Genomic DNA, 15,795 nt, shown 5'->3' with positions numbered 1-15,795 from the left:
TCTCTTACTGCGTTTCTCTCTGTGCCGAGGCATATTAGGAAAGGGGTAGAAAACCTTACTGAACACAACTGGTTCTACTGCTAGGTGAAGATTTAACCATTTGCTTAATTGCACAACGAAGCCCACAGATGATACTGAAGAGAAACTACATTCCAGCATTTCCTGCTGAAAACACTGAACAACAGCTGATAAAAGCATTTTATCAAAACAGCACATTCAGCGTTCTCATTAACAAGAGAATTTCTGTGCAGGACCGTGCCATCCAATGCAGAACTATATCTAGAAACTCACCAAGAGGTCACATGGGTGGTGGCAGACCTGCAGAGGCTTTTGATCAAGCAGAGCACAATCTAGCAGTCACATTTGTACTGGAAGAAGAAAATTGTGTCCATGCTAAGACATTGTTCTTGCTCTGGGTAAGTTCTGCTGCTTGACATCATCAGCTTCATATCACACACTAGCTAATAGTCCGTGACACTACTCCAGGCTCTCTCTTACAACCAGAAATCATTTAATTCCCCTGTATAACAAAGGCTAGAGTAAGACTGACCTGTACTTACCCACAGGCTAATGACATCGAGCATCAATGCTAAGTAAAAAATACTTAGCACAGGACGTAGCTCAGGAGGTAAATCCAAATGCCAAAACTGAGTCTTCAGAAATTCTTCCTGTGCTTCAAAGCAGGAAGAGTTACTACAAATGAACTGATTCTAGAAAACATTCTGGAAAGTCACTGTACGAGAACAGAGTAATCTGAGACTGTTACAACACATGCACAAGGAACGGGCATGAAGATCAGCGTAAGGGAGACTAACCAATCCTTGGCTTCCGAATCAAGTCCCTCACAATGATTTACATAAATAATTTGCTATGGAAATTTTTAGTTAAAAAAAAATTTTTTCCAAGAAATGTGGTCATAGAGATATTTTGTATATAGAGAATAATGGTTCTACCTTGTTCAGTACAGCAAAATCTAGGACAGCAATTCCTCACAACTGAATCTTCCACATAATTAGTAAAGATTTTTCTCTCTCATATGGAGAGAGGAATTTCCTTTGGAAACAAAGAATTCCTGCTTCAGGACATGCCTTTGCATGTACTAGTGAGACACGTATACAATGTTTGCTAACAAACTAAAAAGAACAAAATACTTGGGTTTTTTTGTGAAACTCAAAACTCAAAGCCAAATCAAGAATTTCCTACTGGCTTCTGGATAAGGCCTTGTGGATAATTTAGGACAAGTATTTCTGACAAGATGCAAGTTTCTGACATGGTCTGTCAAGACTTCAATTTTTAAACGCTACAAATAAAAGTAGCTTAATAAAACCAACTTAATTGGTTTCCTAAAATAACTAGTCAATGCATAATGATTTGCCACCAAGACAATGGGAAACAAGAAAAAATTCAGTCCTAATCTTCAACTTTATGAACTTCTGAAGGGCTATTCCTTAAGACAGAAATACTTGTGGAATGTTACTTGCAGAATTGCTTCTGTACATTGTCAACAGCAAAATACTGGGCTCTGTGAAGAATCCACCATAATTTCAGAAATGTGACAGCAAAAGACATGGGCAAACACAAATGCCTGCACCTAGAGCTAAGAATGGTCTTCAGTAGGGAAGGAGGAGCCAGGTTCCTCGATAACTAGTTTCAGTAAAGATTACGACCATCAAGTATTCCTTCAGACAACCATGTCTATAATGGTGCTTCCCCATCATGGACCTCAACAACAGGAACACTACTCATCTCATAAATTCCCATTGACTCTGTTGGCATGTGTACAGGGGATCTCCCCTTAACAACGTTCAAGAGATTAGAATCCAGTATAGCTTGGCATGATGCAAATTCTCTCTGCAGCACTGCAATTTCACTCCCATGATACATACTCTACATTCAATGTAGTTCTGTCCCAAGTGTTACATATTGCTCAAGTCTCACGACACTGATAAACATGGCACATAGAAAATCTGTGCAAGGGCTGCGGTAGGATAAAGCAAGAGGACTGATTAATCACAGTATTGTGCCCTCCTCCCTGCTTTTTATCCCCCATAAATGGAATCCTGGAACTAGCAAAATTAATACATCAGCTATTTATCGGTTCTCATGCCCTGAGGATTAGATCTCCTAAAGCTGAGAGAGATAAGGGCTTCTGAAATTCTCAAGTATGCCTGCAGACTACACTGAGCCAGATTTTCCCCAGTCATCTGCTAGAATGAAAGAATTTGTCTGTAGTAACAAGCATCAGGATGACATGGAGTTAAACCACTAAATGGCAAAGCTACAGTCTCCCTGCCAACTTTTCCCACTATGTGGGACTTGCCTCACTCTGATGCTCTCACAGGAATCACAGTTAACAACAGAACCTGAAATAAAATTCAAGCAGCTTCAAAAAAGCCAATATCTTACAGATGCCCAACTTTCTTTCTCAATAGTTAACTCTTACAGATACCTGTATCCACTCCATCACATGTGCATATAACAGCACATTTTCTTCACTACTCAGTTTTTCAATTATCTCCCTTCACCTTCCAGAAAAAATAAAATAAAAACCAATCTCTTCATCTTCCAGTACTAGTAACGGGAATCTAGCATACTCCTCCCATGAGCTAGTCCTTTATGTTCGAAAGCACTCAGCATACATCATTTCAGTCACCTTCTCAAAGGGGATGGACATGACAGGTATGGTCCATTCTTAAGGAGGATGAATCATGGTGGGCACTTCTTAACAACACACAGCTGCAGAAGAATACCCAGAGCAAGATAAGACATTTTAGGGAGCCACCCACCCCTGTGGAACTCCAGTGTCTAATATTTTTCCAGCTTCTGTGCAATGGATGTCTCTAACCCCAGTCAGTTCTTCCAGCAAAGATTCTCCCCAACTAGGGTTATAGAGTGGGAATTCCAAAGCAACAGGCTATGTACAGACATATCAGCATTCCCTCCAACAGAGAGATGAAAAGGAGAAAATTCCTGAGGATATGTATCCTCTACTCCATTTTCTGAATCCCAGCCTCCCCCTTGCCTTGGAATGAGCTCTACAAAGCAGTATCTGTTATGTACATGAATCTCAGCTCCCTTCCTTTGGGGAGTTTCCCCTCAAAAGTGACAGGCAAATCCCGGGACACAGACAGGTGCTGGGGAGGGGGAGGTCTCCTTAGGATGACTCGCCAGAAGCAAGAGCGCCTGCAGCTTTCTTCTTAGGGCGGGCTTTCACGCTTCTTACTGGAACCTGGGGAGAAAGAAAAAGAGGCATCTTAGGTTAATTTACTAACACCTAAATGTCCAACAGAAAGATACAAGAATGCAGAGTGAAAATAGGACAAAACAACTACAACACGATGACCCTATTCAGGTCATCCGTTGTTTCAAAAAGGCTATTTAACTCACGAAGCTAAACAAGCTTGAGAAGTGGGCCAGTGTGAACCTCATGAGGTTCAACAAGGCCAAGTGCAGGGTCCTGCACCTGGGTCAGGGCAACCCCCGGTATCCATACAGGCTGGGGGATGAAGGGACTGAGAGCAGCCCTGCCAAGAAGGACTTGGGGCTACTGGTGGATGAAAAGCTGGACACAAGCCAACAACGTGCACTCGGAGCCCAGAAGGCCAACCATATCCTGGGCTGCATCCAAAGCAGCATGGCCAGCAGGGCAAGGGAGGGGATTCTCCCCCTCTACTCTGCTCTGGTGAGACCCCACCTGGAGCCCTGCGTCCAGCTCTGGGGTCCTCAGCATGGGAAGGACGTGGAGCTGTTGGAGCGGGGCCAGAGGAGGCCACAAAAATGATCCGAGGGCTGGAACACCTCTGCTGTGAGGAAAGGCTGAGAGAGTTGGGGTTGTTCAGCCTGGAGAAGAGAAGGCTGCGGGGAGACCTTATTGCGGCCTTTCAGTACTTAAAGGGGGCTTATAAGAAAGATGGGGACAGACTTTTTAGCAGGGCCTGTAGCAGTAGGACAAGGGGGAATGGTTTTAAACTAAAAGAGGCCACATTCAGACTAGATGTAAGGAAGAAATTTTTTACAGTGAGGGTGGTGAAACACTGGAACGGGTTGCCCATAGAGGTGGTAGATGCTCCATCCCTGGAAACATCCAAGGCCAGGCTGGACGGGGCTCTGAGCAGCCTGATCTGGTTGAAGATGTCCCTGCTCGCTGCAGGGGGGTTGGACTAGATGGCCTTTAAAGGTCCCTTCCAACCCAAACTGTTCTATGGTTCTATGATTCTAACCATTCCATTTGGTTTTGGTTAGTGAACAAATCACTCTGAGCATATCCATCAAATAGCAACCAGGAGAGGAAGACATTCTAAAACGGGACAAGTGTGATTAAAAAAAAAAAAAAAAAATTAAAAAAAAAAATCAAAGTCAGCTGTCTCGACAAAAGATTAGACACAGCGATATTTCTAACTGGTAATATTCACATAACACTTCACTGCTATAACTTTACTGCTTCTTGACTGCTATCCCAAATGCTGTTCTCTGAAAGACGTAGAAACATCTTGAACTAGTTTGCACGCTTTAACTCCAGTGTCTTTCATTCCAGATATTGGCAAGAAGAGTGCATTTATGATCTACGATGCATTCAGCCATTCCGGGCAATCTCAGAGATCTCAGCCAAAGACCTATGATTCCTACATCTGAACCAAAGATCCAAACAGACTGAGCATGAAAGCCAGTATGAGTGCAAAAGGCTTTATCGGAATTTCTGTATTCACAATAAACAGCATAGAAGAGTCATTACTGTCTTTTTACGATTTCACTTCCAAAATTCCTTACTAGGAAGCTTGGGATCAAATTTTGTTCCTCTTGTTTTCCTGCTCCTGTCTAACATGCTAGAGAAGAAAGCAGAAGGGTCAACTCAGATGTAAGCCTTAGGAATTTAATAAAGATCCAGGCTGATTTTAACGGATCTTTAGACATACATGTCCATCCTTGGAGATGTTCAAAAGCCATCTGGACACAGGCCTGGGAAACCAGCTCTAGATGGCATTGCTTGAGCAGTGGGGTTGGACCGGGTGATCTCCGGAGGTCCCCTCCAACCTCAACTATTCCATGATTCTGTTATAAAGAGTAATTACTCACACACAAAGGTGTCCTGTACACTGTAGAATCAGGTTAACGGTACAACTTAAAATGATGCTCTAAGCAATCCTCCAAATTATTTAATATTTAGCTTGCAAAGCTCGACAATGTGAGCCAGTCATACAACACTCTCTATCTTAAATAAAAATAAAAAATAAAATTAGGAGTCTCAGTTGAATCAAGCAAATAGGACTCCAGCTTCGCAAAAAGGGAGAAGCATTTTATCATGTATAAATTAAACCACAAGAAATGTTCAAGTAAGAGTCAAAACCTGGAAAGCAGCACCTCAAAAAGCATATTCTACAAAACACACCAACAGCTGAAAAAAAAAGAGTATTAAGCTAAAATGGCTCTTGGGACACAATTGCATTTATTTTTGTGTATGATTTGTTTTAATAATAAGAATAGAGGCAACTCATGTCCCATCTGAACGGCTGCAAATATCTTGGATCATCACATGGTGACAGGGAGGGGACAGCTCAACACTGACTAGTTACCCAAACTTCAAGACAAAACCCTGGGGTGGGGGGAAGCGGGAGGGATGGGGAGTGGTGTGGAGGGGGAAATTACATTTTCCCCATATCTACTATGCAGAAGTCCAGGAAGGCCTAAGAGGGTACAGAACCATTGCATTTTAGATGAGGAGAAAGTGGCTGTCCCAGGGATAAATGTCACAGTAGTAGTATATATTCAGACTCTAACAGACAGGAGAGAGGATACAGTCAACAACACATCTTAAAAACATCTAATGCCCCACCCTTCAACACACAACCTGAATGAAAGCAAAGCTGGGTCCTGGCTTATGACAGAGGCTTACAGACATGATAAAAATACAAAAGCTAGAGACCAGTATAGCAAGTAGACAGCAAGTCCTCTGATGTAGGACTCAACTAGCAAAGACTTAGCCCAACAAATTTTATATAAACAGCTTTTAAATGCATCGAGACTACAAAGCCAGAGCCTTCCAACAAAGCTCACAAATCAATGCCTATGCTGGAAATAATTTATACACCAGCTCACCTCAGTTTTCGTCATCTTCTTAGGAGTTTTGAGACTCTGGGTACGTTTAGGAAGTTTGTCTCCTGCATCTTCATCTGATGGGTCTGTCCTAGTCTCTGACGGGGTTCCATTAGACCTCTGTGCCACACTGCTCTCCTCTCCTGAGGAGTAACAGGAAGCTAAGGAATAAGAGACGAAGTTTTAGCAAATACTTCTGAAAAAATCACGCGACGTCTAAAACAGCCCATCCAGAAGGGCCACATGAAAGGCAGATGTCAACAATCCTTAAGAAGGATAATCCCAAAAGTAGAGAGATGTGTGAGTAGACGGGTAGGGACTAGGGAAGACAACTTAACTTCTCCCAGATAATTTGGAATCTTGTAGTCCTCCTGAAACTCAGTGCATGGAAGGTCCAGGGAACCCCTCCTCCCCTCCTGGCTCACCATATGAGGCCTCCTACAATGGCCCAGCAGGGGTGTACCTGTATCCTCAATGGTTTCAAGAAGACTCCCACCAGAGGGGTGCAGCTGTGGCTCATGGCTTCGCATATGCACAGTATCTTCATCTCGGATCAGAGTGAGATCCTGCATGCTGAAACTTCGCAGCTTCTCAGACAAAACTCCCTGGCCCTAAGAGGACATAAAAATTAGGGTCAAGAGCACTTCACCTTCACCAAGATCATCTCACACAGGATCATTTAGAAGAGGAAAGGTGCCCTATTCCCCACTAGGGTACTCTGAAAAATACAGCGAAGGGAAAAAGAAAAGTATGCTCCCAAGACCAACAGGGAAGAGGTTAAAGCAAAATCCATTCCACTCTCCCTCCGCTTTTCATAAGTCAAAGGATGGGATTAACTGCAAGGCAAACTGGAAGAAAGGAAAAGTGGATTGGTGCTAACAAGTACGAGCATCCCTAACAGACCCATAGCACTAATTGCTGGCACACAAAACCAAACCGCTGGGGAATTCCTGAATGTTACAGAAGGTGTTGCATTACCTTTGCAGCTGCAGTAACTGCTGCATTGGCAGCAAGGTTTAACCCTCTCTTGCCAACTCGCATCATGGTTTCATAGCTCTTGTCACGAGCCTGAGTAATGTATTCATCAATTTCCTAGGAAGGCAATGTGGAACACGGCATTTAGCTCCTCGTTACAAACATGATTAAAGTCTCCCCACCATCACCCTTAAAAACCCAAAGCTCATCTGGACCTTTTTTTCCAGGCTACCGGCATCAGCTGTCATTGATCACGTAACCGCAGTTTCTTTGCTACTTACAGAAAGCTTGCAAATACAACTTTTACTTAAAGTATGCTATCTCCAAATTGTAACAACTGAAACAAAGCAGTTGCTTATACTGACAATGTGAAAAAACACCATGGCTACAGAACATGCCGCTCCTATCATGATTCCAAGAGCTTAACTACTGACAGTGACTGTAAGGGCTCATGACACTGGGTTAGCCACACATGCTTTCTAAGCATTAGGCAAACTACTGGCTACATTACGATCTTCAGTAAGCTGCAGTATGACATTGTTGTCAGAGACAGAGTCATTCTACGTCCACTAATGTAGGCGCAAGCATGATTCATGCATTTCAGTTTTTATTGTGGCATAACTGAATCCGAAGTCAGTCAGCTCCCAGACAGGTCAGTATCTTCTAACAACAAGCGAGTACCTTCTCCTTATTGGAGAGCGTTGGGTGCACAAACTTCCTGTAGAGGACACTGGAGCCCTTGGTGTAAGGGGAGAGCAGCCAAATCACAAATGCGATTTTCAGCTCGAAATAAAAGGGAAACCTGAGAGAAAGAGGGAAGAAAACAAAAAAGGAGAGAGAGAGAAAGATGGAGAACTGGAGTCAAGATCAGCACAGAGACAGATAGAGATAACTGGTAGAGAGCAGCATAGGCAGAAAGAGCAAAGGCAAGATAAAGGCTCAGAAACAAAAGAATCAATATATCAGGTCAGAATAGCAGAACCCTCTTTGGAATCCTAGGACATACCTTCTTCGAGTCTCATTTAGTCTTTCATCCATAGCCATGAAAACTCCATAAACAGGGCATCTCTCAGCCCTGCAAACACACCAAATTACAATCTGATAGCTACTCTCGTCATCCCGAAGTTTGTTCAGACAGCATCCACTGAATGTTAATATTACATTAGTTTCCCTCTCATTTTCCAAAGTTTTCAACTACATAATAAATCTCAAGTTCCTGCTAAGGCTGACAGCTCAGCTTCTGAAACTTCCCGTAGGTACTCCTCAGAGAAGACACAAAAGGAGGCTCAGCATAAATGAAAAAGAGCAGGCAGCACGTAAGTCTCTCATCTCTAACCCTTACCCAATAAAGTCTCTGGGAAGATACAGGAGCAGAGACTGAAACAAGTGAATGCAAACTTTCTGCTGTCTCTGTTAGCAGTAAGAGACTTCTGTTTTCAGTGGTCCATTTTAAGTACGTGAACAAGCCAAAGCTCTCGTACTTTTTAGATCTTTTTCTGCTTTTCAAAGTTTATGCAGGAAGCGGCAAAACTGCTGAGCACTTCTGTAAGGCATGTGTAGCTATTTCATGTTTCTTTAAAAGATGCAACTCTTGACTAGTTTTCTTTCAGAGATGCAAGCAAGGCTCAAACACTAAAGCAATTTAGAAACTGAAGGTAACCTGTTCCAAAGTGTCCTGGTTTCAGCTGGGATAGAGTTAATTTTCGTCTTGGTAGCCGGTATGGGGCTGTGTTTTGGGTTTAGGATGAGAACAATGTCGATGATGATACACTGATGCTTTGGTTCTTGCTAAGTAGTGCTAAGCTGTCTCTAAATAGGTGCTAAGTGGCGCTCACACTGGTCAAGGACTTCTCAGCTTCCCCTGCTCTGCCGGGGGCACAAGAAGCTGGGAGGGGGCACAGCCAGGGGGAGGGCTGGCCCAGACTGGCCAAAGGGCTATTCCATACCATATGACATCATGCTCAGTATATATAAGCTGGGGGAAGAAGAAGGAAGGGGGGACATTAGGCGCGATGGCGTTTGTCTTCCCAAGTAACCATTACGCGTGATGGAGCCCTGCTTTCCTGGGGATGGCTGAACACCTGCCTGCCGATGGGAAGTAGTGAATGAATTCCTTGTTCTGTTTTGTTTGCGTGCACGGTTTTTTTTTGCTTTGCCTATTTAACTGTTCTAATTTATTTTACTTCAATTATTAAACTGTTCTTATCTCAACCCACGAGTTTTCTCCCTTTTACCCTTCTGATTCTCTCCCCCATCCCATTGGGGGGGAGTGAGCGAGCGGCTGCGTGGTGCTTAGTTGCTGGCTGGGGTTAAACCACGACACAAAGGTGCAGCTGAAGACATGTAACAATGATTTGGCATTTCTGGAGGCCTCCATATTGCCAAGCATGACACACAGCACTGAAAGGACTAAGAACTGCTTCCCCCAACTCCACTCCACCCCAGCTAGTGGAAGAGAATTTCATCATGCAAAACACCCTTCAGAGCACTGACATGCATCTGATCTGCTCCTCCACACAACAGGCTCGCAAAGCAAAACAGGTCCCTTCCTTCTACCATCTTTTTTTTTTTTTAAAGTGTCTTTTAGACCACCATTTCTCAAACTTTACCCATTCACATTAACAACTTCTCAAAAATATTTTATGTTATGCGGAGTTTCATATTTTGGTTTCATATTTCATATGGGGGGTTCGTATTTTATGAACGAAGATCCTCTTACAGATACTGTGTATTTATCCTAACTGTTTGCAAGTATAGGAGACGAAACAGCTAAGACAGCAGCTGCTACCCACAATATCTACAAACCTGCAGACTCTTCATAGGGATTGAAAACACCTGAAGGAGAGACAGTTTATTCTAACACTACTCCTCTCTTCTTTAAAAAATAAGAAAACAACCAGCAAAAAAACCCCATGCCACCAAGGAACTCACCAAGAAAGAACAATGTCTGTGAGTGTTTCTGCAGTGGTGAAAAAGGCAAACACAATCCAGTACATCATCCACTTCACCTGCAAAAGAGCAATCACTCAATAGACATCCATCAGAACCCAGAAAAAAGCAAAATGTCTTTTCGGTATAAATGACTCATCACCTCCACACATTAAGATGAATTCAACAATGAGAAGGCATATATAATCAGTAATGGAGAGGGTCGCATACCAAATGGTACATTATCGTTTGGGAAAACATGTAGGATTAATGTGCTCTAAATAGATAAATGCATACAGATACACTGATGAATGCATGCCCTGCAGCAATATCCTGATGCAACAGTGTTGAAGTCCCAAATAAGCTCTCTAAAAAGAGTAAACAGTTCACTTTAAGAAGTTATAGTCTTTCATATATCATGATTATTGTAATAAATATATATACACACACACACATGCAAAAGTTTAGTTTCAACTGCAGCCCAATATTTTCTTGATTTAAAGTTTTTTCTTGGGAAGAAAAAAAACCCCAAACCAACAGATACAGTATTTTGCTCTAACTCATTAATAAGCATTCTTTACCATAATCATTACTGCCAGAAATTATATAAGCATTTCTTTTCTTTTTAAATAAAGGCTCAGTAAGAGAGGTAAGAAAGCCAAGAACATGCCACCTCAACCTTATCTTCTTGTTTAAGGTCTTGAGCATAGTGTAAAGAGCGTCCTTTGTGCCATTATGGCACACCTGTATGCCTACCGTCTATCTGCCTACTTCCTCACACCTTCCTCTGGAGCAGTAGGCATTTCTTTCAAAGCAAACATAAAATAATTCCCCCCTAACAGACACACGCTCACACTCTGCTGTTTTAGTAACAAGTCTCCCAGCTACAGACCAATTATTCCTAAAGAGGAATCAGCTGAATTATAAAAACCGCTACCCAAAAATGTCCAATAGCAGAAGAGTCGATATCTTATAAGGGAAACTGCCAGTTTTCTATACTGTTAAGAAGTAAAAATAAATGTAAGTAGCAGATAAATGGACAGAAGAGGTCACCTTTGCTAAACGCAACTTAACGCTCTTAGTGTCATCAAGAATGGGAAAGGAGAACTAAGTTGAATCAAGGAAATTCCACATATTAAATCCACACATTAATCCATATATTAAAATTACATGAACAGTTTAGTGACAGTCTTTGTTACAGCAAATGGAGTTATAAAAGCAGATATTTCCCCAAACTTGCATGTGTTGGAAAATTTGGTGATTTGTTCTTAAAGACCCTCCAAAACTTTCTAAAAAAACCAATAAAATTATGCTGCCTCCAACCCCTTTAACACAGTGGATGGTTTTGATGATAGTGGTTAGCAGCCCAAATTATTTCCACTTTATTGTGCATTTTTTTCACAAGAGAAAGTAGCAAAACTTCTGTTTTATGGGTCTCTCCTGCCTTTTTTTTTTTTTTTTCCTTTATCATCAGTTTGGACAGGACCAGGACCAGGTGTCATTCACTTCTAAAGCAACTCTATGAAACAAACGGATAACTCTTCAATGCAGCAACATAAATCAGCTCTTGTACGGAAGTGCGAACAATGACACATCGAAGGTGGCAAACAAGAGATTCCAATGGGCGAGAGATTTCAGAGAAGCTGCATAAATCTTACTGATGAAGGCAATAATAATAATAAAAGCAATCAGCAGATACATAGATGTGTATAACATAATGAGGAATATGTTTTTTGCAGAAAAAACTTAATCTCACAAATGTAGCAGAATTCTTAGAAGGTTTCCATAAGCTCTTGCTATAGCGCTTCCCTTACAGGCAGCATGTATGGAGTTTCTACAAAGTTTCCAACAGGCCTAAATAAACACTCAAAGAAACTAAGTTGTCAAGGATAAAAAGGAAGGGACTCTTGAGGATTAACAATTGGTTAAAAGAGAGGAAACAAAGGATAAAAATAAATGGCCATTTTTCACAACGGGGAGAGTTACCAGTGGAATCCCACAGGAATCAGTGTTGAGATCTGTGCTGCCCATCTTCATGAAAGATCTGGAAAAGGTTGCGAATAAGATGGTGACAAAATGTGCAGAAGACACTTTTCTTATCCAGGGGATTAGGTATGAGTTGATTAAAAAATTCAGAAAGGCATCTATACCGATTGATCTCCAGTTGACATTTTGTTGCTAAATGTCATTAAATACAAACTAATGAACTTACGGTATCTGCTTTTTCTTAGGGAAAACTGTTGTGGTTACATAAATTAGCTCCTGCCACTCAGGAGTGGTCACTGTAGACAGCCTGATGAAACCATAAGCTCAGTGCTCATCAGACTTTTTCATTCTGCTAACAGAACGCTCAGGAGTATTAGAAGAAGAAATGAGAAGAAGAGAAAATATTGCTTTGTTACTGTTTAAATAAACTGTGTGCTCACATCTTTGATACTGGACACAGGTCCCTTGCCCTCTGTCTCCTCCTACCATCATTTACCCCACACTCTACAGCCAAAGACAAAACCAAATATAGCTCTTAAATCAACCAGGAGGATCCAACTTCTAGCTCTAGAAGTTCCTGAAGTGCAGAGGATCAAAAACCAGAAAAGCAGAGGGGAAGAATCACTACTTTTTTTTCTTATGGTGTTTGCAATCCACAGATTACAAACACCTTCAAAAACTGAGGGTCAAACTAGGCTATGGGTTTTTTTCAGTCCATTAAAAAGGAGTCAGCTCTTTGCTGCTCAAGCTGATGACCACCAGCTTCAGCTAACTGCACCTATGTAGTCTCCCCAACTTGCACCAAGAACCTAAATAAATTCAGTAAATGCAAAAGCATAAATGGAATGTAGATTTGACCATAGCTGAAGATGACGCATAAAAAGAAAGAAATTACTTTTAAAGCAGTCTGAACTACTAGAAGCAGTTTGTCACAGCTGCTCGAGGACTTATCATAAATTTATATCATGGTGGGGGAGAAGAGTAAGTTTGCACTGTACTCTGATGCCACTGAGGGATTGCTTGTGGTAGCTTGGTCTGTGTCAACTCAACCTTCAACACACCACACTCTCCAGCACAGACCTGTAAGGTCTTTCTCCCCCGCCAACGTTAGTTCTTAAGCGCTATGAACAAGTAGTAGTACGTAGACGCAGCTGACTTTGAAAACGTGCAGCACAGCATTCAAGTTCTCCACTGACTTTTCACAAGAAGAACAGTTTGAACAGATATTAGCCCCCCTTCTTGTGTTTGACGAAATTGTTTTTTCCCCCCCATCTTTCCGCTTATGTTGAAAAGGAAGAAGCCCTCCAAAGATAAATGAATTAGGCAGATGGCAGTCCCACATCTAAATGCTTATTTCTGATGTAGTCCTCTCAAGGAGAAATAATTTATATATAAGGTCTGTTTTAGCAGTTCAAATGCATTTTCTTGAACCAACTCCGGTATTTTCACTGAAAATAAAAACAAGAGAAAATTTTCTGCTGCAGCAATCCAGGACTATCTACTTCAAGAAAACCATATCAATGAAGCGTTAAACAAAACCCCAAAATGAAGGCCATACTTCTCCACATCAGCCATAGTGGGGCTTACGACCAGGTGATTAGTTGATATTATCGTTAAGACAACTTTACGATACTCAAGCAGGGTCTCTCATTTCTTTTGCACCATCAGATTAGGGAAGTCTTACAGCAATTTAGGTAACATCTACCAAAAGAAAATCAGATCAACACAATGTTTACGTTCTGCAAGGAAACACAGCACAGAAAATAAACAGGTTTTTACTGTAAACAATTCCTACAAATGCAAAGGCTCCATATTTACCGGGTCTTTGAGCTCCGGAACAAGCCTGCTATAGGCTGTTTTAAAAAATGAGGGGTTTTTGGGTTTGTTTTTTTTTTTTTTTTTTTTTTCCTCTCAGGTTCTCAACAAAACAAATTAAAACTCTGAAGTCTGAGTCTGTCTTAAAGTTAACACAGATTCTCTAACTGGAACACAATCATTCTGTGACAGACACTCATGAGCCAGAACAAAATTCTGGGTAAAAAATAGGCATTTCATGCAGCAAATGAAGGTCACAGGCAACTGGAAGGAAAGACGAGAGGAAGGCCAGAGGAGAAAATAGTAATATGATACTACTTCATACATAACTTTAAAGATAACTATGAAGTCACAGGATCATAGTTTCTTTCATGCTTTCTTTTCAGTTTCTAATATTATTACTAATAAACTTCAAAGTTTAGTAAGGTTCATCATATTCCTGACTATATCTGTAATACTCACTCAAAACACGGTATCAGTTATCAACGCCTCCTGAACATTTACATTTCAACTTCTCTGCTGAGACCAGAATTAAAAAAAACAAATCCCAAACCAAATCCCAGAACACCTCAGCCAGATGCCGTGGTTTGTAAAGCTGCCCGCTATGGGCGAGACTCTCGCCTCAGCTAGCGTCTCTTTCAAAAACCAGTGGGCTGAATTTTAAGCCAACACATAGGAAAGGTCTAGGCAATTCTAGAGGACTGAAGCAGCACGAGACAAAAAAGGACCATATCCTGCAATATTTGTTGTTGACGCGTCATTTTGTAAGGAAGAAACAGAGCCAGCTGGATGAAGAGTCTCAGACGGCATCGCAAAGCAATACTGACAAATTATAGCCTATTCACCCATGTTACCTCTCTTCTCCGTCAGGTTATTCCTCGCTCTAAACAGAAACTCGTCCCACCCATAAGCCAAAACAGCTCGTCTCCACCGATCAACTTACAGAAGAGGTGTTCTAAGACGACGACACATCACGTCACTAGAAAGCGTCTGGTGTTTTAAATACAGTAATTGTAACAACGGTGCAGATAGAGACAGGGAAATGATTCCAGAAAGGAGGATGAAGTCTTGACCGACAGAAAACACTAATCACAATCAAGGCTGATAGGAAGACACAAACTAAGCAAAATTACTCAGCCTTTTGGAAGAAAACAAAAGTAGTCCTGAAAAAGCAGTAAAAGGACACAGAGTCAGGATAAAGTTAGAGGAAAGAACTTGTCCTGGACTTTCAGATGCTTCCAGACTGCAGTGTTTCCCCCGCCTTCCCTTCCTCACTCAGCATCTCCTGAGAAAAAAACAGCCCACGTTTACGGTGTGAAACCTCCCATGTTGGTAAGCGCCCTTCCTCGCCAACTTCTCCAGAGGCCGTCGGGGCCGCTGCCGCTGGGGCGGCCTGCCTGACCCGACGGCCCCGCCGCGCCGGGGAGCCCCCGCCGCGGGGCCGGGCCCGGGGCTGGCGGGGCAGCCGCGGGGGGACGGGGCGAGCCCCTACTCACGTATTCCTTCACGTTTTTCGTCTTCACGGCCTTGTAGGAGGAGTACGCGGGGTAGAGGGTGCCGAAGATCAGCCTGCGAGAAGCACAGACCCCTCAGCGCCCGGCGGCGCCCCCCGCTGCCCCTCCCCGAGGCTCCCGGCGGGGCGCCGGTCCCCCGCGGCCGCCCCAGCCGGCGCTCGGCCGCCCCCACCGCGGCACCGCCCTCGGGCCGCGGCAGCCTGCGCCGAGCCGCCGGTCGCCCTGCGAGACAGCACCGGCCCCGCGGCCGCCCCCCCGCCCCAGCCCGAGGCAGAACCGGCTGCAGCCCCGGCTCCGGGCGGCGGCCGCGGCCCCCCGGGGGCTCCCCCGTCAGGGCAGGGCCCTGCGCGGCGGCCTGCACATCCCGCCGCCCGCACTCACACCACGAGGCGGGAGATGATCCAGGAGACCATGGCGGCGCCGGGCGGCGGCTCGGGGCTCGGCGGCGGCGGGAGGCGGCTCTTCAGGGGCAGGTTCCTGCAGCAAG

General features: G+C 43.2%; 1 protein-coding gene across 1 annotated transcript; it reads right to left on the bottom strand.

Annotated features, from left to right (window-relative positions):
• Positions 1 to 528: 528 nt before the first annotated feature.
• Positions 529 to 15,732, bottom strand: REEP2 (receptor accessory protein 2). Its single transcript, XM_082323788.1, has 9 exons — positions 15,690 to 15,732; positions 15,291 to 15,363; positions 9,997 to 10,073; positions 8,072 to 8,140; positions 7,747 to 7,867; positions 7,069 to 7,182; positions 6,554 to 6,701; positions 6,094 to 6,251; positions 529 to 3,229 (listed from the first exon to the last, which is right to left on the bottom strand). The coding sequence occupies exons 1-9, from the start codon at positions 15,719 to 15,721 to the stop codon at positions 3,155 to 3,157; spliced, it is 867 nt and encodes a 288-aa protein (XP_082179914.1). The 5' UTR covers positions 15,722 to 15,732; the 3' UTR covers positions 529 to 3,154.
• Positions 15,733 to 15,795: the final 63 nt, after the last annotated feature.

This window comes from Platalea leucorodia, assembly GCF_965183815.1.
Source record: "Platalea leucorodia genome assembly, chromosome: 11".
In the NCBI taxonomy this organism is placed as follows: domain Eukaryota; kingdom Metazoa; phylum Chordata; class Aves; order Pelecaniformes; family Threskiornithidae; genus Platalea; species Platalea leucorodia.
Note: the sequence above shows the minus strand (reverse complement) of the source record. Positions and strands in the feature narration are given on the sequence as shown.